Genomic DNA, 21983 nt, shown 5'->3' on the forward strand with positions numbered 1-21983 from the left:
CAGACAGAGTTCCAGCTGGGTGGAATGGAATATTTCCGGTACGCCCAGCTGGGTCATGCCCTTCTGGCAGTTATGCCAGAGGGAGAGAGAATCCCTGAGCATTCCCCTTTGGAGGATAGGGTGCTGGACGGCCATATGCCGGACAGCGCCATTTCCCTGATTTATAAAAAACATATTAATGTCCGTACTGACCTCCTCCTCGGGGTGAAAGACCAGTGGGTGCGAGAGGGGATAGAGCTAGACGATGAAGACTGGCAATGTGCAATCTCCTCCCCCAAGGAAGTTGCAATCCCGGCCAGGCTGCGGCTGGTTCAATTGAAAATTCTTCATAGGGTTTATGTGACTGGTCCCAGATTGATACACATGGGTCATTCAGTGGACGGCCTCTGTAGGCGTGGCTGTGGTGCTTTAGCCACTTTTATGCACATTATCTGGGAGTGTAGTGCAGTAGCCTCCTACTGGAGGCGGATACATATGATTATGAGTGAAGTGACCGGGGTAGATGTTCAGGCGGAAGCTTGGCGCGGTCTCCTGAATGTTTGGGGCCCTACTGACTATAACACTGCACAAACCCAATGGGTCACCTTGGGAAACATGGTCGCTAAACGGGATATTGCACAGATGTGGGGTGCTGCTATAGTTCCAAAGGTGGTACAGTGGAAGGCCAACATGGATTGGTGTATGTTCCGAGAAAAGACAGTCTACGGGGCCAGGGGTAAACCCAAAAAGTGGCAAAAGATATGGGGGCCTGGAACGAGTATAGGGGTGACATCTGCATTCCGCCTGACACCGCCCCCCTGGAAGAACGACTGACCCCTTAGTCTATGACCCCAACACACGTTCCATTTGTGAATCTATCCTGTGACTTGAAAATAAAGGTTTTCAAATTTTTTTTAAAAAAAAAAATACATCTGTAAGAGACTTAGTTTAGGTATGAATTACTCACCGCACCACTCATCCTCCACATTCTGTGAACTGACTTCTAGAGTGAGGGACTCCCTTTCAGGGCCCTAGTTTTCATGCACGAGTGGTCAGTGTCTTGCATGGCTCTGCGCTTCTGGCATGGAATGTAGTGTGAAGAACTGATGTCAGCGCGCGTGGGCGGCGTCCAAATAGATACCGGGATGTCATTCCAGCAACCGGGATGTCATTCCAGCAACCACGATGCTAGCAACGAATGCGGAGTCGACCAACGCCACATCGACGCGCAAGGGTACTGCTGAAGAAAAATTCTCCGGATCCAGTCTGACGCCTGGGGCTAATTCTGAAGTGAGGAATCCATAACTAATCTATGTCTCTTACAGATATATTGTTACCGAAAGCAAGTAACTTGTTCATTAAAATCAAAAACTTCTGAGATTTGAAAGTTGTTAGGAACACAATCTATAACTCGCACAACAGACATTTAAACCATAACTCAGACACCATATGTAATGCGTATACACTATTTGTACCAGTAGATAAGAACCTAAAAAAAAGCACCGCCTAGTTAACATTAGGTACTCAAACCTATAAATACTACATCCATAGTCTCCCCTTTCGGAGTGTTACAGGTAATGATAGGTATTCTCTTCTGGAAGATTACTTGCGACATTTGTAATTGCATCTATCACATTATGGGTGAGGTCACAAGCATTCCATTTGGTGTGTGACTTATGGTACACACTAGGTTCAAGGCTGCAAATGACACGTTAGTCAGATATAGGAGCTCAGTCTACTGACAGACTTGTAAAAAGAGGAGAGTGCAGGATATATAATATAGAAACTTGGGCGTAGTGGGTTGCTTAAGAACCCTTGGCATGGGTAGTTTAAAGGGAAAAATGGGGCGGACTATTGGATTGGTGCCACTAGTTATTTTACTGATCATGGGAGGAAAAGATTTAGGTCATTGTGCTAGGATTTGAAAAAGTATGGCATAGATGACATATTTCAATTTATAAAAGTGCAAATTTGGAATTTCATATTGCAATATCATTGGTGTCGGTTTAATTGCATTTTTTAAGTTCTGCTTTCCCAGGAACAAAAACAAAAGGGATACCCACAAAGGTCATGATGTTGGTATTATTCTTAGTTTGAAATTGAAACCCTTATTTATGTCAAACTAATTGGACCCATCTTTTTTAAGTTCCAGGGAGTTTCGATGGGGTGCACAAATACCATTAGGAAAACAATTCTGTGGAAGAATATTTTTATTTTGCACAATCAGCCCTGAGGGATTGAGCGGAAAATGTATAATGAATTACAATTTAGGCAAAGAAACCATTTCTTACACATAGTTAAAGTAACAAAGTTGTTCAACCTTAATGTTGAAACGTACATTACATTCCTCAGCTGAATATTCAAGATGAACGTATGAATGAATTTCACACGAGATTTTAACACATGCCTTAGGAACTCATTTGAACGAATGTGTCTTTAGCACGCATTTGTTGTGCACTCAAGCCGTTCTAACGGCGTGCCTGGGGGGTAGGGGGTGTTCCACCTCCAGTGTGCGCAACAGTAGGGAAGGTGTTGAAATTTAATGTCCTTTGGCCGTGCTGGGAGTGCTGTCCCGGTTGCCTGTTCTTTTCTGCCTGCAAGAATCAACGCCTCGCGGCCCCCGCTCCGCGGGAGCCGCTCGTAGGCTCAACTCTCTACAAGGGATCTGGTTCTTCTTCCCCTGTTGTGCATCGGAGCACCAACGCGCTAACAGAAACGTACTCTCCTTACACAAGCCCAGAGGCGGGACTGCGAGGACCAGCCTGCTGAGCGGCGCAGATCGGCCGCAGCTGGTCCTCTTCCCGCCCCCTTCACCTGCTTAAATCATCGCGGAGAGTGTGTTGCTTGGGTTTGTCCTTTGGCCGTGCTGTCCCGGTTGCCTGTTCTTTTCTGCCTGCAAGAATCAACGCCTCGCGGCCCCCGCTCCGCGGGAGCCACTCGTAGGCTCAACACTCTACAAGGGATCTGGTTCTTCTTCCCCTGTTGTGCATCGGAGCACCAACGCGCTAACAGAAACGTACTCTCCTTACACAAGCCCAGAGGCGGGACTGCGAGGACCAGCCTGCTGAGCGGCGCAGATCGGCCGCAGCTGGTCCTCTTCCCGCCCCCTCCTGTCACTCCCTCTGATATTGTGTCCCAGCCACGCGCACGCGGGACGCGCGCGGGGCAAAGGCCGGGGCGTTGTGTGGCCGTTAGGTGGCCGGTGAGGCTGGGCTGGGCCCTGTCCCCGAGTCTTTGTGGCGTATACCCTGGACCTGAATACTTAATGTATGCTTCCTCATTGTGCTGCACCGCGCGCTTGATGTGATTGTCTAGTGGCTGTTAAGTCCCTCTAACCTTGCTGGCTGGGTAACTATTACGACGGTTGCTCTTGGTTACTTCCCATAGTTGTTTATTTTTCGTCACAATGGACATGGCCTCACCTGGGAAAGCGGGGGCAAATTCTAACAAGGGCACATTGGACAACTACTTCAAGAAATCCATCTCTGAGATTGAAAGAGAAGAAGCTCTGGAAGAGAAAAGGATGGAGCGTCGTCGCTCCATCGAGGGTCATAAGGCTAGATCCACCCTGGGTACATCCCTGCCCAATCGACTACCTAGTACAGAGCTGATCACTGAGGACCCCTTTACATCTCAGGGTGTCCCAGAACTCTTAAGAGATATCTCTCCTGCGCCACTTTCTCTTGTGGATCCCTTCAGTCTACCTCCTCCTGCCCCCCCCACCATCTTGTAACTTTGATGTAGCCCCGAATCCCCCGCTAGCTCACATCCAATTGGAAAAATGAACCCCAAAAATCTGCAGAGGAAGGTTGTGGCCCTGATAAATCATGGTCCTCCCGCCCAAAAAGAGAATGAGGAAGGGGGGCCCCATACAAAAAGGTAAAACTAGTCATACTGAATTTGGCACGGGCAAGGGGGGGGGGGGGGGGGGGGTGGGGGGGGGGGGGACAGCCTCTGTTTCTAAATCAACTGAAGGCATAAGACTTGACATTCCCACAGTGACTATACAAGACACACCATCTCCCATAGTAGTTACTACCCCTCCAAATCCAAATTCTGAGGAGATTCTCCCGCTCGCCCCCACTTTGGAGTTTCTTGGGCAAATGCTCAGACGCTCACTTCCCCAATCATGGACAGATTACGGGCCATTGAAGAGCGGTTAGGGAATCTGGAGCAGACTATTCTTAATAAACTGGACAACCAGATGGGTGTTCCCATATCTAGTACAGTGACAGCTTCAGCCAGCTCAAATAGTTTAAAACCTTCTGTACCAAAGAAGCCCCACCCAACTTCTACCAACCTAGCCAAGGCGGCCCACATAACCTCTATCATTACCACAACGGCCTCTCTCCCCATGTCCAATCTCCCTGCCAAAATAGTGGCAAACAATCTCTTGGGAACTTCAACCTCCAAAAATGATTCTAGACCTGACATGCACTCGAATGGTGCCATTCCCAAGGGCGGAAATAGTATGTTACCTAGATCAATTCAGACGGTTGAAGAGAGGGAACCCCCTAGTATAGTACAAAAACGTAGGATCCCTCAGGTCGAACTGCCTCCGGAATCACTACCTTACGTAGTGGTGCTTACGGGTGTACCCACCCTTGACCCTGATAAGCGAGAAGGCCCACAACAACTCCAAAATAAGACCATGTATTGGCTGTCCAAGAACAGACCACTCCCTGGGAATGTAAATGGGGACATAGTGCATGTGCGCCGACTCTCCTGGTTGGGGGGGGCGGGTGAAAGACATAGAAGGCGATCTGATTGTGATCAACTTCAGGGACCCGGAAGCTGTCAGGCACATTCTGAGCTGGATGCCAGGGAACCTAGGCAAATCCATCATGCCGTGTGATCTCACTTATTTCTACCCTAGAGCTCTAGTGGCCCCCCTGTCATGTCCATGGCCCTCTATGTCCCCGACAGGTATTAATGGTCCTAAACAAACCAACCACTATCCTCCTTTGCACCCTGACCCCTTGATTCCAAAGAATGCTCATAGGTGGGAATTTGTCCCTCAGAGGGGCTATGGTTCCAATTATAGGAGTATGGACCATTCCTCCCAATTGGGGGGGATGGACCATTTGCTTCCTTTCACACCCTTGGAAGTTAGCAACCGATTCCAAGCATTCTCTGGTTTAGATTTTTGTGACTGACTCGAGGGGTGCTCCCCTGGTCATTTTACTGCAGAGGGGGCCCCAAGTGTACATAACGGTAATTCTGTTGCTCAAGCTTTTAATCCTCCCCGACAATTGCTTGGCGATGTCTATGGCACAACTCAAACCCACCCAGCTGGAAGCAATCATAGTTTATCTCCCCCCCCCCCCCCCCCCCCCCCCCCACGGATCTCCATCTCCCATGTATGTAGTGGTGGAGATACTTCTGAGGGCCAGGGCCCCACATTCCACACTAAGTCTAGAGCCCTGAGGGTACTTTCATGGAATGTTGCAGGTATTTTTAACAAAATACAAACTGAAGAATGGGATTCCCTGATTTCTAATAATGAGATTTGCCTTTTTCAAGAGACATGGGCGAGGGAACCGGTTCATAAGACTGGTTATGCTGTATTTGAAATTCCTGCTACTTGGAATGGAAGGGGGAGGCCCTCAGGCGGTCTGGCGGTGTGGATAGCATCTCACACTGGGTGCATAGCGGAAAGTATAGCCACGCTCTCCAAAGATATCCAGTGTGTTTTACTAACCTGGACGGGCGCCCCGAAGTTGGCAATAATAAATGTTTACTCCCGCCCAGTAGGACCAACGGCGGAGTCTACTACATTAGAAGACCTTGCGTCTTTTTTGAGCCAGCTGCCGTCAGATTATAAGGTGATTTTGGGTGGCGATCTTAACTGTCATTTTGAACCCTTAGAGGGCTTGAGGGAAGGGGCCCTCATGGCAGAAGACGATTTCTGGGGTATACCACCGTGCCAATCCCCCCATCCCAGATCCTGGTCTCCACTTGCGGTTCAAATTATGTTGTTAACTCTCAACTATGCGTTAAGAGCCTGTAATGGTCGCACACCCTCAGACACCCCCTCAAAATGCACATTTAATAGACCAAACCATGAGTCTAGACTGGACTACATTTTTGTCGATACCAGTCTGTGGCCAAAGGTTGAGGATTTTAATATAATCCCCCGCACTGATAGTGATCATAATGCCCTTTCACTTTCCCTGGACTATCTTCCTGAGCCCACCGGACTCTCCTCCCTGGGGGAAGGAGATGAACGGGGAAACCTTGTATTAACCTCTAACAGGCGTAGGGTGAGATGGCAGAAATTCTCCAAGTCGGAAGAAAACATTGGGAAAATTTACAACCTCGTCCTCCCAAGATTTGAGGCTTTGGATGAAGTAATCAGTCGCTCCAGTGCTCAGGACCTATTTAAAATCTTACCTTCCATACATGAAGACATAGTGGGTGCTTTGGGAGAGGTCCTCTATCCAGAGGTACCTAAACCCAAGCATAAAACCAGAACCTCCACTTGGTATAACTGACTGCAGAAAGGCCAAATCTGATCTTATTGCTGCAGTCAAAGAGGGTGCCCCCCGTACCAGGGTGTCCGCTTTGCGACAACTGTACAAGGACATTATGGCCCGTGCGAGGTCAGACTGGGACTGGGATAGATGGCACGATCTTTCAGCAGCACTAATAGCTAAGGATACTAGAAGATTTTGGTCCATAGTCTCCACTGGCTCAGGGGAACCCAAAGCTGCAGTTGAGCCCAATATAGCTGCACATATATGGGAAGACCATTTTGGGAAACTTTATGCAGATGAATTAGAAAACACTGATGCCACTATTGCAACACTCCTCTCCCTCCCTGGAGATACTCTGGAGTTCACGTTAGGGGAAGTGGTCAGTGCAATAGATGGCCTAGCAATGGGCAAGTCCCTGGCCTTGATAAACTACCTGGTGACCTCTTCAGGTCCCATTCAGAGATTTGGCCGCCCTACCTTCTCATCCTCTTCAACTCAATAGCATGTGGAATGGCGATCCCCTGCACTTGGCTGGGGGCAGAGATAGTCCCCATCTTTAAGAAGGGCTGTCCTCTGCTCCCATCCAACTACAGGCCGATCAGCCTGATAGATGTCCCCCAGAAGATTTATTTGCGACTTTTATTGGATCAACTCATGGATTGGATGGAGGAAAATGAAATTTTAAGTCCTCTCCAGGCTGGCTTCAGGAAAAATACGTCCACCATGGACCAAATCTTCCGCATCGTTCTCCTTTACTGGAAAACAGTGACCATTGAGGGCGGGAGATTATACATGGTGTTCGTAGACCTGAGGTCAGCTTTTGACCTTGTACCACGGAAAAAACTCTGGGAGGTCCTGAGGGATATGGGAGTACCCACCAATTTACTCCAGGCAATCATAAGACTCCATCAGGGTAATTTCGCCCAGGTGCGTTGTGGGCGGGGTGGTGCTTTGACACAAAGGTTCCCTGTTTCCCAGGGGGTCAGGCAGGGGTGCGTCCTTGCCCCAACCCTTTTTTTGTCTTTATGTGAATAGTGTCATCTTGCATTTAGCCAATGTTGGAGACAACGACACCCCGGTCCTGGCAGGCAGGAGGGTACCGGCAATTATGTTTGCTGATGACACCCTCCTGCTTTCCAAATCGCCCATGGGTATTCAGAGAATTCTGGATGGCTTTGATCTCTTCTGCAGGCAGCACGGCCTCGAGATCAACGCCGGGAAGACCAAGTATATGATCTTTAACCCCTCCTCCACAACTAGACCCAACCCATCCCTAAACTCCACGGTCTTAGAGAGGGTAAAAACATTTCAATACCTGGGCGTACCCCTCAAGAGAATCTTTCATGGTGTCCACAGATTGCAAGCTCGCGAATAAGGCTCTCTCAACTGTCTGGGGCTATCCTGAAGATTACTAACACCTCAACATATAAACCCATAGCCCCCGCAGTTGAGATGTACAAAACCCAAGCAAAATCTGCTGCACTATATGGCAGCGAACTTTGGGGACACCAAGCTGCAAATGAGATGGTACGTGTTGAGAACAATTTCATGAGGCGTCTCTTGGCCCTCCCAGCTGCAACTCCCTTGCTTCCCCTACGTCTTGACTTGGGCTTATCGTCTATCAGGGAGGATGCTGAACTCAATCCTTTAAGATTCTGGCATAGACTCTGGTCAACTAAGGAGCTTAGCCACTACAGGCGAGATCTCGTGCATGTTATGAACCTAAACGTCAATGACAAGATCCCCTGGCTAACTTTTGTTAAAAAAGAATTGTTCCGGCTAGGCTTAAATGAACTGTGGCTGGCCCCCGAAATTGGTTGTAACAAGGTCCCTCGGAAAAGACTAGTGAAAGCCTACAAGCAACAAAATCTTGTATCCCAAATGACTGCACCTAGCATTGGCACCTTAACCCACTGTTTTACCCAATCCAAAAATACCTACAAATTTGAATCTTTTTTGGATTTTATTTACCCGGTCACAGCAAGGAAGCTCTTTATACAGTGGCGGTTCGGAACCCTACCCCTTAAATCCTTTACGAGTAAATGGACCAATGGAGGGGACAAACTATGCCCTGGCTGCAATTCCTGTGATGAGGAGGAAACCCAGGTCTTGTTTTTCTATCCCACCTGTAGGTCCCCAAGGAAGTATTGATTGGTGCCTTTATGCAGAAACATGGCAATAAGAAACTGTTCAACATCGTATACAATATTGGAAATCCGATTCCTCCCCTCACATTGTTTTTGCAGTCTCAAAATATTTGTTCGCCATGTGGCGTATTAGGTCCAAGTTGATTAAGGTTTTACCAACATAGGATGATAGTTCCAGCCACTGTCTCAAAATAATTTTTAGCTCCCTATGGTAAAGTTTTTACATTAATGTTTATCTTACCTCAATTGATATGAACTGTGATGTATCTTTCTTATCCATTTTATTCCATCTAATTTTAACTCCCAAAATTTGTATCCATTTGCACTTACATGTTCTCAAATGTTGATTTTAAAATGTTGTGTGTTTTTCTATGCATCTTTTATGGTCTTAATGGCCGAAATAAAGATTTTTTTGGATTGGATTGGATTAATTCCAACTCCACTCCACCATTACGTTATAACAACTTGAGTGCAAGAATGAATAAGTGCTAAAGACGAAATGTGTTCTGTTGCCGACGCTGTGAAGGAACAGCATGATTCCGGCTTTGTCCTAAAGGAAGATTCCCATTCAAGATGCCTCTATTTGCACAAGTTGTCTGTGCAAGTTAAAGAATCTTCAAATTAACCATTTTGTCAGTGGTTTTCTTGCAAATTTAGACGAAAACAGACATGTGTTTCCCGTACAGAAAAAATATATTTTTGCCCTGAATTTATTTCATTGACAGAGGTTGCATTTTGAACACTCATACTTATAACTTGATCTTTGTAAGGCCCTACATTTTCAGGCTAACACAAAGTGTCAACATGTTTATTTCAGACCCCTGCATTGATGAGTAAAGAATGACTTGGTAAAAAGTTTGCATAGTCGTCTGCACCTCAGTTCATAACTATTTTCTTCTATGAATGCCTCAGGAGACCGCATTTCTGTCACTCAGGCTTAGTGTAGTCTTTGTTTCATTATTCTGCCAGAAAATTCTCCGATTTATTGAAGTAAATAATTATCTTTTCAATAAAATGTATGTTCGAGGCATGGGAGCTGTAGATCACATGCTGTGAATAGCCTGTCATCTAGAGGTAGGAAAATGTATTTTCTGTATTAACCATTTATGCGTGCCAGGGTAGATTTCTGTGGAATTGCGGACGGGTCCCAAATACTTTTACAATGTTTAAAAATATCACTAAGGCCTGGAAATTTCTCTCTAAAATAGCACTGGTAACAATAAATAAAGTTTTTATAGGCATGTGTGCTGCAAGATGCTGCACACATTACATGATCAAAGGAAATGCGGTATTTAGTTCAAAAACTCAATTGTAACAGTTAAGGAATCACTCCAATTTAAGTGCGGCATCTAAACAACAATGCACATGAGGTGGTAACAGCCTTAACAAGCAAGTACTTTAGTTGAAAAACTGAAATAAACGACAGTGAATTTACCTTTGTCTTCAGGTGCAACCTCATGGGCCTTTTTAAGATCCTCCTTCAAATAAAGAAAAAAACATAATTAGTACACCACACAGTACAATAACGTTTAACCCAAAAATAGAACCAAGTCTTACCAATGCCTGATCGTAATCTTTGAGTCCCTGCCAGCCCTGAGCTCTTCTGTAAAGTGCTTTTGTGTTTGACGGGTCTATTTCAAGAGCCTAAAAATGAAGAATACTTAGAGTATTATTAAAGTAATGTAATGCAGAGCGATTCATGTACAACAACAATTTGCAGCTGAAAAGCGCCAAGAAGATGAACTTTCTTTAACATTGATACTTATTCTAATTGATCATTTACACTATGTATATTTCTTTATGTGAATTTAGCTGTGGGCATCACAATAAATCGAGACTGTTTCCCGAACAGGTCCATGGCTATTCTGCCAATACATATACCATGTACCAATTGCAGTGGCCACCCAAAGAACACAAATGCACCAGTAACATTACTTGGGCCCAACTTCCTCCATTTCAGAGGCCAAAAAAGAAAAAAAAGATAGCGGCAAGTGTACTAATCAGGAAATAACCAAGAATGAACATGTCCTTAAAAGAGGGTAGGGCAGGAGTGTGATGAATAGACTTACAGGAAGATATAGCTATCCTTAACGAAGTCATAAAATAAAAGTAACTTTCTATTAGCAACACCTTTGTATACATCCATATCTAGAAAAACTCCTGCACCCACACCAGAAACAGCGAGAGCTAATCCATGTTAATAAATAAAAATTAAAAGCTACAGAAACCCTCGGCCGAACCAAGCATTACAGACAGCATCATCTGAATCACAGCAGTAGTACTTGTTGAATATATGCATCAAAGACCAGGTTGCGATCTGGAACATTCCTGAGACAGTCAAGAGTACAAAGTCAATGACCAAATTCATGAAGCATAATAGATTATATGGAGGAAAAACAAATTGAGAGAAGGTCTCAAAACACACCAAAAATCAGCTCACTATAGCATTTTCTTTATCGTATTCAAATTACAAACCCAAAACTTACTGTTCACTCAAATCTGTTTAAATAAGGGCAGAATGGACCAAAATGGAATTATACCTAACCTGACATACTAACTCCTAACAAAGCTTTACAAGTGGCAACTTTGAAAAATACATAAATCTATCCTGTCTCAACAACCAATCAATAACAAACGTATTTAACTAACTCATTTGACAGGAAACGGCATGGGCATCACACTCGATGACAGAGGCCAAGATCCCTGTAGTCCCTAAACCAGGAAAACCAACAGAAAGTCGCACATCATACAAGCACATAACTCTGCTAAATGCAAACAATCAAAATTTTGACTAAGGTTCCCACAATTAGAATAGACAAACCACTTCAGACACTTGATAGAACCAGAGGAATTGGGATTTGTTAGAGATATGGTTCAGAAATTATAAATAGTACACTGGGGAGGGGAGAACATGTTGAATCTCCCTGTGACTGCAGATATAATGCAGAAAAGGAATTGGACCGTATTAACTGAGATTATCTGGAGGCAGTTCCGATCAAACTAAGGAGGGTAGAGATCAAGAGAACCTTTATTTTGGCCAACTATAAATCCCTAGAGGGAAGAATTAGGGTGAATGGTACATATACAAAAACGCGTTTGCTGAGGAGAGGAACTAGACCAGGCTACCCTGTCAACCATTCCCTTTGCACTGACTATTAACCGCAGTGATACGGTCCAAATAAGACAGGGTGGGGGAATGCTTACTAATTAGGGACGTGTTTGATAAAGTTCAGGTAAAATCTTTTCAAGACTGCTGGAGGACCTTCATATAGTCAGAAATGGATAGGCTCCAATAAACACAAATCAGACACCCGAATAGGCAAACCCAGATTCCCCAGCCCCCAAATTAGAGAAAATGCAACTGTATCTATAGGAACAGGCCTGTGAAATTTCAGCAAGTGAAAGAAAACTTATTTAAGGAAATATCTTACATGCAGTTTAACGATCACACCATGGGTCTCGAAAGGGGGGTGGTGGTGGCTAGTATCCACACCCAGTGGGCATGACGACACGGAAGGTTAAGCAACGTCTGTGTGAGCACAGAAGCAACATCAGGTGTAGGAGACCAACGACCAAACTAAGCGAGCACTACATACAACAGAACCACAGAGTGAATGACTTGAGTTGGACAATTATCGAACAGGTGAAAACAGGGCGAAATTCACAACAGATCCGGTTTGAAAAGGAAGAAAGGTGGTGTAGGAAGGTGGATACCCGACTATGGTTACCCCCAACTTTTTGCCTGGTGTTTTGCTGGTTTTCCGACTTAGTTGGCCTGGGACCCTGCCAATCAGGACCCCAGGCCTACTGCTCTCTCTCTAAAATGGATTCCATGTACCTTAGGTACATTTCCAATTGGTACTGGGCCACCTTATCAGACCCTGTAACTCAGGGCATAGGCGTACCCAGGGCCTACCAGGGGCTGAAGCATGTATTATGCCACCCCTGGATGGCCATCTAAATCTGACAACTGGCTGCACGACAGCTGGGGCAAGGTGGTGTAATCACCCTTTGCTTTAGATATAGTATACCTATATCTAACCCCAAAATGGACACACGGATTCCTATCAGTCACTCCTATGGCAGGCCTTGACAATCCTGAAGGCAGAGTGCTTGGAATCGTGTGAGATGGTGCTCTGGCATGAGCTGAGCCCGTTTGCAGCTTGCGGAACCAAGTCCTAATAGCTGTTCCATGATAACGCATACCATATACTCTTAAGTGCATTATAATCCTCGCCGTTAAATGCTATCTTTGGTATCGCTTTATCATAACATGTCGAGTAAGGTGTCATACGAATTGGAATACTAACTCCTCGCCAATTCTGGCGACGGGGTTAGCATTCCACCCTTCTAGAGGGACACGACATGTATGTAACTGTGAACCCCGGTTAAAGTTAACTGAAGCCTCAGCTCCACAAAATGGATGCTGCCACCACAGACACGAGTCTGACCTCCTGCTGCTGGGAGTCCTTCCAGCGAGGAGAGCTTGGACAAAGGGTTTCCTGTCAGGGGCGGTGCTAGCACCATCCCAGACAGGGTTTCGTGTATCCTGGGTAGGCAGGGCTTTACAGGAAGGTGACTGCAAGTGGCACCCCGGTGCTCACTACGCATCTGCCGGCTAGAACCAGTTCCAGGGGCACACCAGCCCCTGGCCTGGGGAAAGTCCGGCATGGGAGAGGGGTGTAACCACCCCCCTTCCTGGTCCCACCCCTAGGGCAGGACCTAGTCGCGTACCCACCCCTTTCTTTAGGATAAAGGCAGGAGCGGGGACCCTTCCAAATTAGATCATCTTTGAATCAAGAAACTACTTTCTACGAAAGGAACTCTCGACTCTTCTCAAGATTTCTCCCTTGTGACTAAGGAGTAGTCACCCTGCATCCGCAGGCACCATCTAAGAACTCTGCGGTTTGCTGCACGTCCTTCCTCCGGAATCCGACTGCCCAGCTCGACGAGACCCGGCTTCCCTGGCACCTCTGACCTCTACCTACCTCTACAGCTAAGCTGAGAACCGTAGGTGCGACGAGACCTCGAGGGACCGGCCATCATCAGAACTGCACGACTTCTATCCAGCACGACCGCGGAGGGATCCTCTGGTGAGTGCTTTGGGGTCCGAGAAGCCCCAACCCTGAGCAGCTCCAGCACCGAAGTCCAGCCTCCCAGCATCTCCGCGATCTGCGTGGGGCCCTTCTGCTTTTTGCTGCTCACCACGTTGTCTGGCTACTAGCCCGCTGGCTTGTGGCCCTCGACGACGCCCGACGACAACAACGCTGCCGGTCTGGTTGCTCCAGACTGGCCCTTGCTCCCTTCTAAAAAGAGGAGTACCCCGGACCCTCCTGGTCCACTCAAGACGCCATTTTAGGTCCACCACGTGGGCCTGAATTTGCCAAGGCTTGTTGCCCCAATCCTGGGCCCAGCGACGCCGACAGCATCAACCATCGTGGGACAGCTCGCACCTCCATCCTGGTCGCCGACAACACCTCCTGGTCCGTGAGAAAGCAGAGTCTAGCGTCGCCCACTCACCTAGTCGAGGTGACTACCATCCGGTGCCCTCCTGGTGCCCACTGACTACTGGCTAGTAGTTACGAACTTGGTCCCCTCTGCTTTCAGGTGTCATCCATATTCGATCCAGGCTTGGATCACTTCGAACTATCTTCACTGGTCGCCTGCCAGCAAATCCTTTCTTCAGGCTCCTGGTTCGTCAGCGAGGATTCCCGACGTCTGTAAAGACCTATGCAGCCGCAGCCCCTGGGCTAGGTAACTTCGGCATTTCGGTGCCCCAGCATAGCCTCATTATCTAAGGGTCCAGAGTCACTGTCGTTTTCGACTTACCTTATCGGGTTCGCCCGAGAACACTAACTTTCCGTGCCCTCGGGCATTTGTGTAGATTGTGCACTTGAGGTATTTTCATAAGAGTTTTGTTGTGTGCTTAGTACCCTGTCCTCATAAAGAGAACAGGGCTGTTGTGATCTAAATAAATACACTGTTTATTTTCATAACATTTGTGTGGTGTCCTTTCACTTGGTGTTCAAGGGGTATACGTGATGGTATAACAGCTGGCTTAACACGCCCTCTAGAGTTTAGCCCGAAGACTGCTCGTATCCACGCTACTAGGATAGCTGGTCTAAGGTTGACTTACAACCAATCACCATAAGGGTCGTTTGGGCTGATGCATAGTGATCACTAGAATAGTGAGCACTGCATATCAGGCCAACTTCTCACAGGTGGGTCTATCGGTTGGGCACACACAAACGAGGGCTCAATGACAACATCCCTTGGGGAACCGTGCTACGAGGGTGACTTTTTAACACCCCTAGTACTAATACTTGTTACATTTCCATTTATGTAGGAGAAATTATACAAGAATTTCCAATGGATGCACCTTTTCACAGCCTAGTGAGACCCTTAGAAACACAAGACGAACAACGTTAGATTCATTACACACAACTCTTATAATACAAGAGTAATCACGTGATATGCATATCCAGTAAGATATGTCTCGGAGACGGAATATTACCAGTGTGTCCTGACTGCTCTTCCCATGTTAAAACATCAAATTTGTATTTCCCTCTTATTAAAACCACACTTTAAGTCCTGCTTGGCCATTGCTCATAGTGCTTTGGTCGTTGCAATCTTATTTCCCTCTTATTAAGCCATGGTCTCAGTTGCGCATGGCTACTGCTCATAAAGTACCTTGGTCGTTGTCAATAAAGTTAATTCCGAAACCAAGTCCAAACGGCAGTAAGCGGTGCAGTGGCACATCACATGCCGCTATGCACCTGACTGCTGACTACAGCCATGATTGCCTGAGACATGACGTGGGGTTGGTTGACTGATTCAGCGTCCCCGACGCAAGTAAGCACACGCGATTACGCACACAGACGCCCACGCTCCTGTCCGGGTTCAGTCTGCTGGTTTCCCCAGTCCTTTATTTATAACACTGCAACGGACATCTGACCGCCCATCAACTGGGTCCGGTCAGTAAGGGTTGCTGCAGGTGCCAAGCTGAGGTTCCGTGACGGGTCCGTGACAATTTGAACCCGTGTTTTCAAGTTTGTCGGAAATACATAATGTTGGTATCAGCGAACCGCAAATGATCCATTTAGTATATCCTGGTGTTTTCGCTACACTACAAGCAAGAGCACTCCTTCTATTGACATATTTCTAATCTACCCACGGCATCCATCTTAGATCATGGCCGCCATTTTGTGTTTCCTTGCCCTCACATATGCAATAGCCTCTGATCACTCCACTTTGATTAAGGACACGTAGCCTTAGCCGGAGATTCACCTCTTACATGACACGTGCACCTTAAACCAGATCACGCTGTAGCTGCATGACTCGACAAAGACTGCCTCCTCTGCCCGAGGCCAGCCCTGCCAAACTGGTCTTCGTGTCCATTGTACCTGATCATGATTAGGCGGCCAAAGCCGGTAGCCTTGCCCATTTACAACCCATAAGCATCCCTTATCCCGCTTTCCTATCTTCCACACCTGGCTCTGTTTCTTTCTTTCTGAATCTTTATTAGGGGGAGGTAACGAACTTTACGATGAGGCGGTCCGGGTCCTGAATGCAATATTGACAGGGAATTGTGACAAACTAGTGGGAACCCCTCTTTTCGCAATGTTTGGCCTCAGATATTATCGACGGTTCCTGTGTAACGCCAAATATTTATTGTTTCAGACACAAAGGTTTTGGGAATGTATTACATGTAAAGAATTTGCCCCTAGCATAAAAAACAGTATATAAGGAGCAACCCTCTTTGTACAAATCGAACAGGCTCCTGGTTACTGCCCGTGTGTAGTATCTATGACTTCTGTGTCCCTGCAGTAATAAACCTTTGGTCTTTGACGCCACCATCGAGAAGCCCGTGTTTCTGTTCATTTGTGCACCAAGGCAGGTGGAACTCCGGGGTCTTTGGGTGTTGTACCCTGACACCTCTGGACGGAACCAAAAAGTCCAGAACTCCAAAGCGGGTGCCTGGCTTTGACGGCATGAGAGACTGCTACAATACGAGATAAGTAACTCGCTTACCACTTGATATCAGAATTGATTTCCCCTCGTTTTTCCCCCACTGGGTGTGCCTACTAGCCACCACCCCCCTTCCGAGACCCATGGTGTGATTAATTGTTACACCGCATGCAAGATATTTCCTTAAATAAGCTTTCTTTCACTCTGCAAAATTTCACCGGCCTGTTCCTATAGATACAGATGGTGTTTCTTCACAGACCCACCAATACCGTGAACGCCCTAGTTGGCGTGCAGGTGATAAAGCGCTTTTGACATTATCGGTAAATGTGGGTACCAGGCCAGCTCATAATGTGAGAACATGTGCACACTACTCACTATAGTACACCCTAGCTCTATGAGGAATGGTTATAGTGCACTTTAAGAAGAGCACCGGTGCATGAGAAAAATCGAATGGCAAATTCACGATTACTGCAACCTAATAACTATAGTAGGTCTTTTTCTTTGTGTGTTTGTGTCTGTCTCATTACAGATATGTTTTGGTTCCTCCAAATTGCAAGGACTCCTTAGTAACAGTAGGTTACTAGGAATTTAGATTTTTTTAACATTTTGGACCTCATGGTTAGGGTGAGCTGTAGCACGCTAATACAGCTGAGGTTCACACTTTGGTCCTGAAGAATGCCTGGCCAGTAGCACCATATAGGCAGAAACATGTTGACCACACACAGTGAGACGTAGCTGATAAATCTATCCAGCTCTTACATCTCTCTGTTTTTGTGTCTGGTTGGCAAACGAATACAATTATTTTTGGACACAATGGAGACATTTTTAAAACCACCACACAATCGCTTTCACTTGATTAAACACTAACCTGCTCTGCAGTAATTCTGGCGTTGAAGCACACCGGGGAGGCACTCAGCCTTCCTGGTGGGTCCCGATGATGAAGAAGGTCACCAACCAGGTTGGTGAGTGATGGCTTTCTAAAGAATCAAGTTTGATTCTCCATGCCTAGCTCTTCTCTTTAGAAGGCACACTCTTTTGTTGTTTTGATCACACTAAATCTTAAGCAACCAGAACACAGCCCCGTTTACAGTCATTAAAGCTAGGGATGCATTGAGACCATCAAGATAAATTTCAACCAGAGCCCAATTATAATTACTTTTTTTCTATGTACAAAGTAGTCCTGAAGTGATACCTAAATCTTCAGTTTAGCCCAATTGGTGGCCCAGGAAACCTGATCGAATACAACCCAAAAATTCACAAAGCAGCAGCAAAGCTACTTTGCAATTTTAACAAATCTTTGAGTGGTAAATAAAGCATATTAATGCACTGCTGGTTTTGCAGCGTGAATCCTTCTGGATTCACTATGCTGTGCCTAGTGAATCCTTCTGGATTCACTATGCTGTGCATTATTCCGTGGTCTAGTGGTTGGGTCCGGAATCGTAGTCTTTTCTTTCTTTTTTTTTTCGTAGCCCAGGTGGGCATATACGTCCCACCTTTTGGTGTACTTCCTGTGACGTCGGCACGCTTCCTGCGGAAGCTCCCACCTTTGGGCACCATCTTCAGATTCTTTTTTCCGCCGTTGGGTCTGGATCGTTCGAGAGGCTCCAGAGTTTGGGACGACGAAGGAGAAGGATAACTTCGAGAACTTACACGTCCAACAGAGAATGCGCACACAGGGGGGGGGGGGGGGGGGGCCCCGAGCGCAAGAAATGGACAAGACTCCTTTTATATTCAGCTGTAACTGCCACCACAAATATGCGCAGAAGGACCAGCACCCGGTTTGTAACCTCTGCCTACCGGTCAGCCACGAAAGCTGCAACGCCTGCTCCGCCTTCACACCGAAGACTCTCCGGGTTAGAGAGCGACAGAGAAGAGCCAACTACAACATGCAAGGCAGGGGACAACCACCGTCCCTTTGAGACCTGGGACTCTCGAGCGATGAGGAGGACAACATTCGCCAGAGAAGACGACGACTACACAGTCGTAGAGACCGATAAGAAGACTTCTAAAGAGGTAGGAGAGTCGACGACCCCTAAGCCCCTGACAGAACCTCGAAAGTCTGAGTCAGCCTCTCGAAAAACAGAGTCGAAGTCCTCGAAGGGAGAACTGGCGCCGAAAATCTCAACTGCCGCAGCAGCATCAAAGGACAAACAGCCCAGCAGATCCTTCGAAAAGGAATCCAAGGCGGCGAAAAGCCACGGTCGTCGCAGCACGTCCCAGAAAAGGAACATCTGAAAGAAACAGGTTAGTATTAGATTGCTTACCTTAGAATATCCCCAGGCGTCAGACTGGATCCGGAAACTTTAGCGTAGCAGTACCCTTGTGCGTCGGTAGGAGTCGTCTGTGGCTCCGGGTCTGTCGTCGGGATGACGTCGCAGGAGTACTTAGTCGCAGCCCTCACGAGCAGACGTCAGTTGCTATTTTTTCCATGCCAGCAAGCGCCGATCCGGAAAAAGTGGTACCCTTAGTCAATTTTTGACTAAACTTTTTCGATCATTTTTGATCTTTATTCGAATTCGAACGACTCAGACGGTGCCAGTAGGGATGCCCGGGTTCAAGCCCTGCGTCGACTGCAACCGACTGATATCGGTTACTGACCCCCATCTCCGGTGTCTTCATTGCCTGGGGCCCGACCACGATGATAAGTCGTGCCCCGACTGCCGGGCCTGGACGTTGAAGACTAGGCGGGAGCGGTCCCGCAAGCGCCTCGAGCTCCGACAGTCAGCCCCGCGCCGTACGAGGTCCCGGTCCGAAAGGAGGTTGTGAGACCGGTCGCGGGGCCGGAGTCATCACGGCTCGGAGAGTCGACACCACTCCTCGAGCTCCAAGTCCTCAGGTAAGAGGCACAAGAAGTCGAAGAGGCGACATTGCTCTTCCGACTCCCTCCCCCTTCCGACGAGATCAGCCGAACCATTCTCCGCCGATCAGACTGGAGAGAAAGAAAAGACGGCTCAAGGCCGAAATGGATAACATCCTGCAAAGAAAGAAGGAGTTTGACGAAAAGTTGAAGAGGTTCTCGATTCAGTCGAACCCAAAGACTGATCGTTGAAGTAGAAGAGGAGGACTTCGATGCCCAAGAGCCGCCGAAAAGTCCCAAGACCCTGGACCATCCAGAGGAAGAAGCCTTCTACAACAAGGGGGGGGGGGGGGGGGGGGGGGGGGGAGGGGGAAGACTACGATCAGCGGACGATCCTCTGCATCCTCGGGGACACAGGACCTGGAGTGGCAGGACACCGAAAGCCCAGAAGAGGCCGTGGATACGTACCATTCGAGGCCTTCACCACCAGATGACATTGAGGTCTACAATATGGTCATCAAGAACGAGGTAACAGCCTTTGGAGTCAAGCTAGATGAGAAATAAAAACGAAAGCAGATTTCCTCTTGGAGACCCTGCTCCCCACACAAACTAGGAGCCAGTACCTCCCCATGCTTGAAAGTGTCATGGCCCAGAGGAAAGAGGCGTTCAAGGAACCAGCAACATGCAGGTCCGTTAGGCCTATGACAGAGAAGAAATATAAACACTCCTCTAAGGATCCTCCCTACATCCAAGGATCAGTTACTGTGGACTCCATTATTGCGGCGACCGCCAGGAAAAGGGCAAATGTGCCAACAACATCAGGGCCACCACCAGACAAGGAAACCAGGAGGATGGACCTAACTGGGAGGAAGATAGAAAGAAATGCAGCGATGCACTGGCGCATAGCAAACTAAAACTCCCTGCTGAACAGGCACCGGTACCAAATTCTGGACGAGATCGGGCAGCTGATCAAGCACCTCCCAGACTAGTACCAACAAAGAGCTTCACACCCCGTGGAAGAGGAAAAATGTGGCAAATTCTTGCCTCAAAACAGCCTTGGATGGAGCCGACACGTCCAGCAGGTTGATTATGTTGGGAGTCACGGAGAGAAGGCAGGCCTAGCTCAGGATCTCAGGCTTTAAACCAGAGGTACAGCACAACATTCTAAGCACCCCGTTCAATCGGTGGATGAAAAGCTCACCCAGCTCAAAAAGAAAACGAAACTGCAAGGTCCATGGGGGCCTTACAATTCAGGGGGACGAAAAGGGGTACTCCGTCACGGAGACCGAACAGAAGAGGGGGGAAACCAGCCAGAAACGTCACACCAGACTTTCCAACAATCCCACCAGGGACATCAAAAACAAACCTGGCACTATCAGCTAAGGGGACAGTCCTTTCGCTGGAGGGCGAACGGACGTGGACAAAATAAAAGAGGGGGCCAACAACCTACCTCAAAGTGACTCCATCACGCAATATGTGCCCACTCACAAATCCTCCCAGGGTGGAGCACAACAAGACCAGTACAGGGTTACACGGACAAAACCTCAACGAACATGTAACACTAGTAGGAGGCAGGCTAAGTCATTTCTTCCGGGAGTGGAAGAAGATAACCACAGACAAATGGATACTCAACATCATACAGTTTGGATACTGCATAGAACTGGAAAAGACACTGCCAAACAGGAAGCCAAAAAGGAAGGCGCAGTCAGGAAAGGAGCAAGAGCTACTTCAAAAGGAGGCGAAGGAACTCCTCCAAAAGGAGGCCATCGAACCAGTACCATAAAGAGAAAGGAACAAGGGAGTGTACTCAACCTACTTCCTGGTACCAAAGGTGGACGAAACACTGAGACCCATCCAGGATCTAAGGCTCCTAAACCAGTATATAAAAACACAAAAGTTCAAGAGAACGTTCCTACAAGAGGTCATTCCTCAGATAAGGGACCAAGACTTCATGGCCACCATAGACCTCAAAGATGCCTACCTGTACATCCCAATGAACAGACAGCACAAACATCTACTGAGATTTACCTTCAACAAAGATCACTACCAGTTCACAGCCCTAGCATTCGGACTAAAATCCGCACCAAGGGTCTTCACAAAGTGCCTCGCAGCAGTGGCAGCGCACCTAAGGAGGGAAGGGATCCATGTATACCCTTACCTGGACGACTGGCTAATAAAGGCAAGTTCACACAGGATATGCAAAGAGCACGCAAGGCGTGTGACAAGTACACTGGTGGACCTGGGATTCTCCATTCACTGAGGGAAATCCTCAATGGAACCAAAGCAAGTAAAAATCTTCCTGGGAGCACAGATACACACCATACAGAGCAAGGTTTTCCCCAGCGACAAGAGAACACTGGCCCTGCTGAAGGAGACGCGCCTCTACCAGAGGGGGCGAGTTCTGACAGTGAGGACAGCGAGCAAGGTCATGGGCAAGATGGCCTCCTGCATCCATCTGGTCTCAAATGTACGGCTACACATTATACCATTACAGAATTGGCTGCAGGAACAATGGTCACAAGCTACAGGAAGTTGGGAAGATCTAGTGGTTGTAACGCATGCAGTGCAGGAGGAGATGTTGTGGTGGAACAAGGAGAACATAACAGAAGGTAAGCC

At 47.4% G+C, this 21983-nt stretch overlaps 1 protein-coding gene across 1 annotated transcript in view; it reads right to left on the reverse strand.

Moving 5' to 3' along the window:
- The window catches only part of PPID (peptidylprolyl isomerase D), a 92382-nt gene that overhangs the window by 11266 nt on the left and 59133 nt on the right, over positions 1 to 21983 (reverse strand). The window contains exons 8-9 of the mRNA XM_086962358.1: positions 10160 to 10246; positions 10038 to 10080 (exon numbers count right to left, since the gene is read on the reverse strand). Of these exons, the coding sequence (XP_086818484.1) occupies positions 10038 to 10080; positions 10160 to 10246 (130 nt within the window). The remainder of the gene's footprint in view (positions 1 to 10037; positions 10081 to 10159; positions 10247 to 21983) is intronic.

Source organism: Lissotriton vulgaris, chromosome 3_1 (assembly GCF_964263255.1).
Source record: "Lissotriton vulgaris chromosome 3_1, aLisVul1.2, whole genome shotgun sequence".
Taxonomy (NCBI): domain Eukaryota; kingdom Metazoa; phylum Chordata; class Amphibia; order Caudata; family Salamandridae; genus Lissotriton; species Lissotriton vulgaris.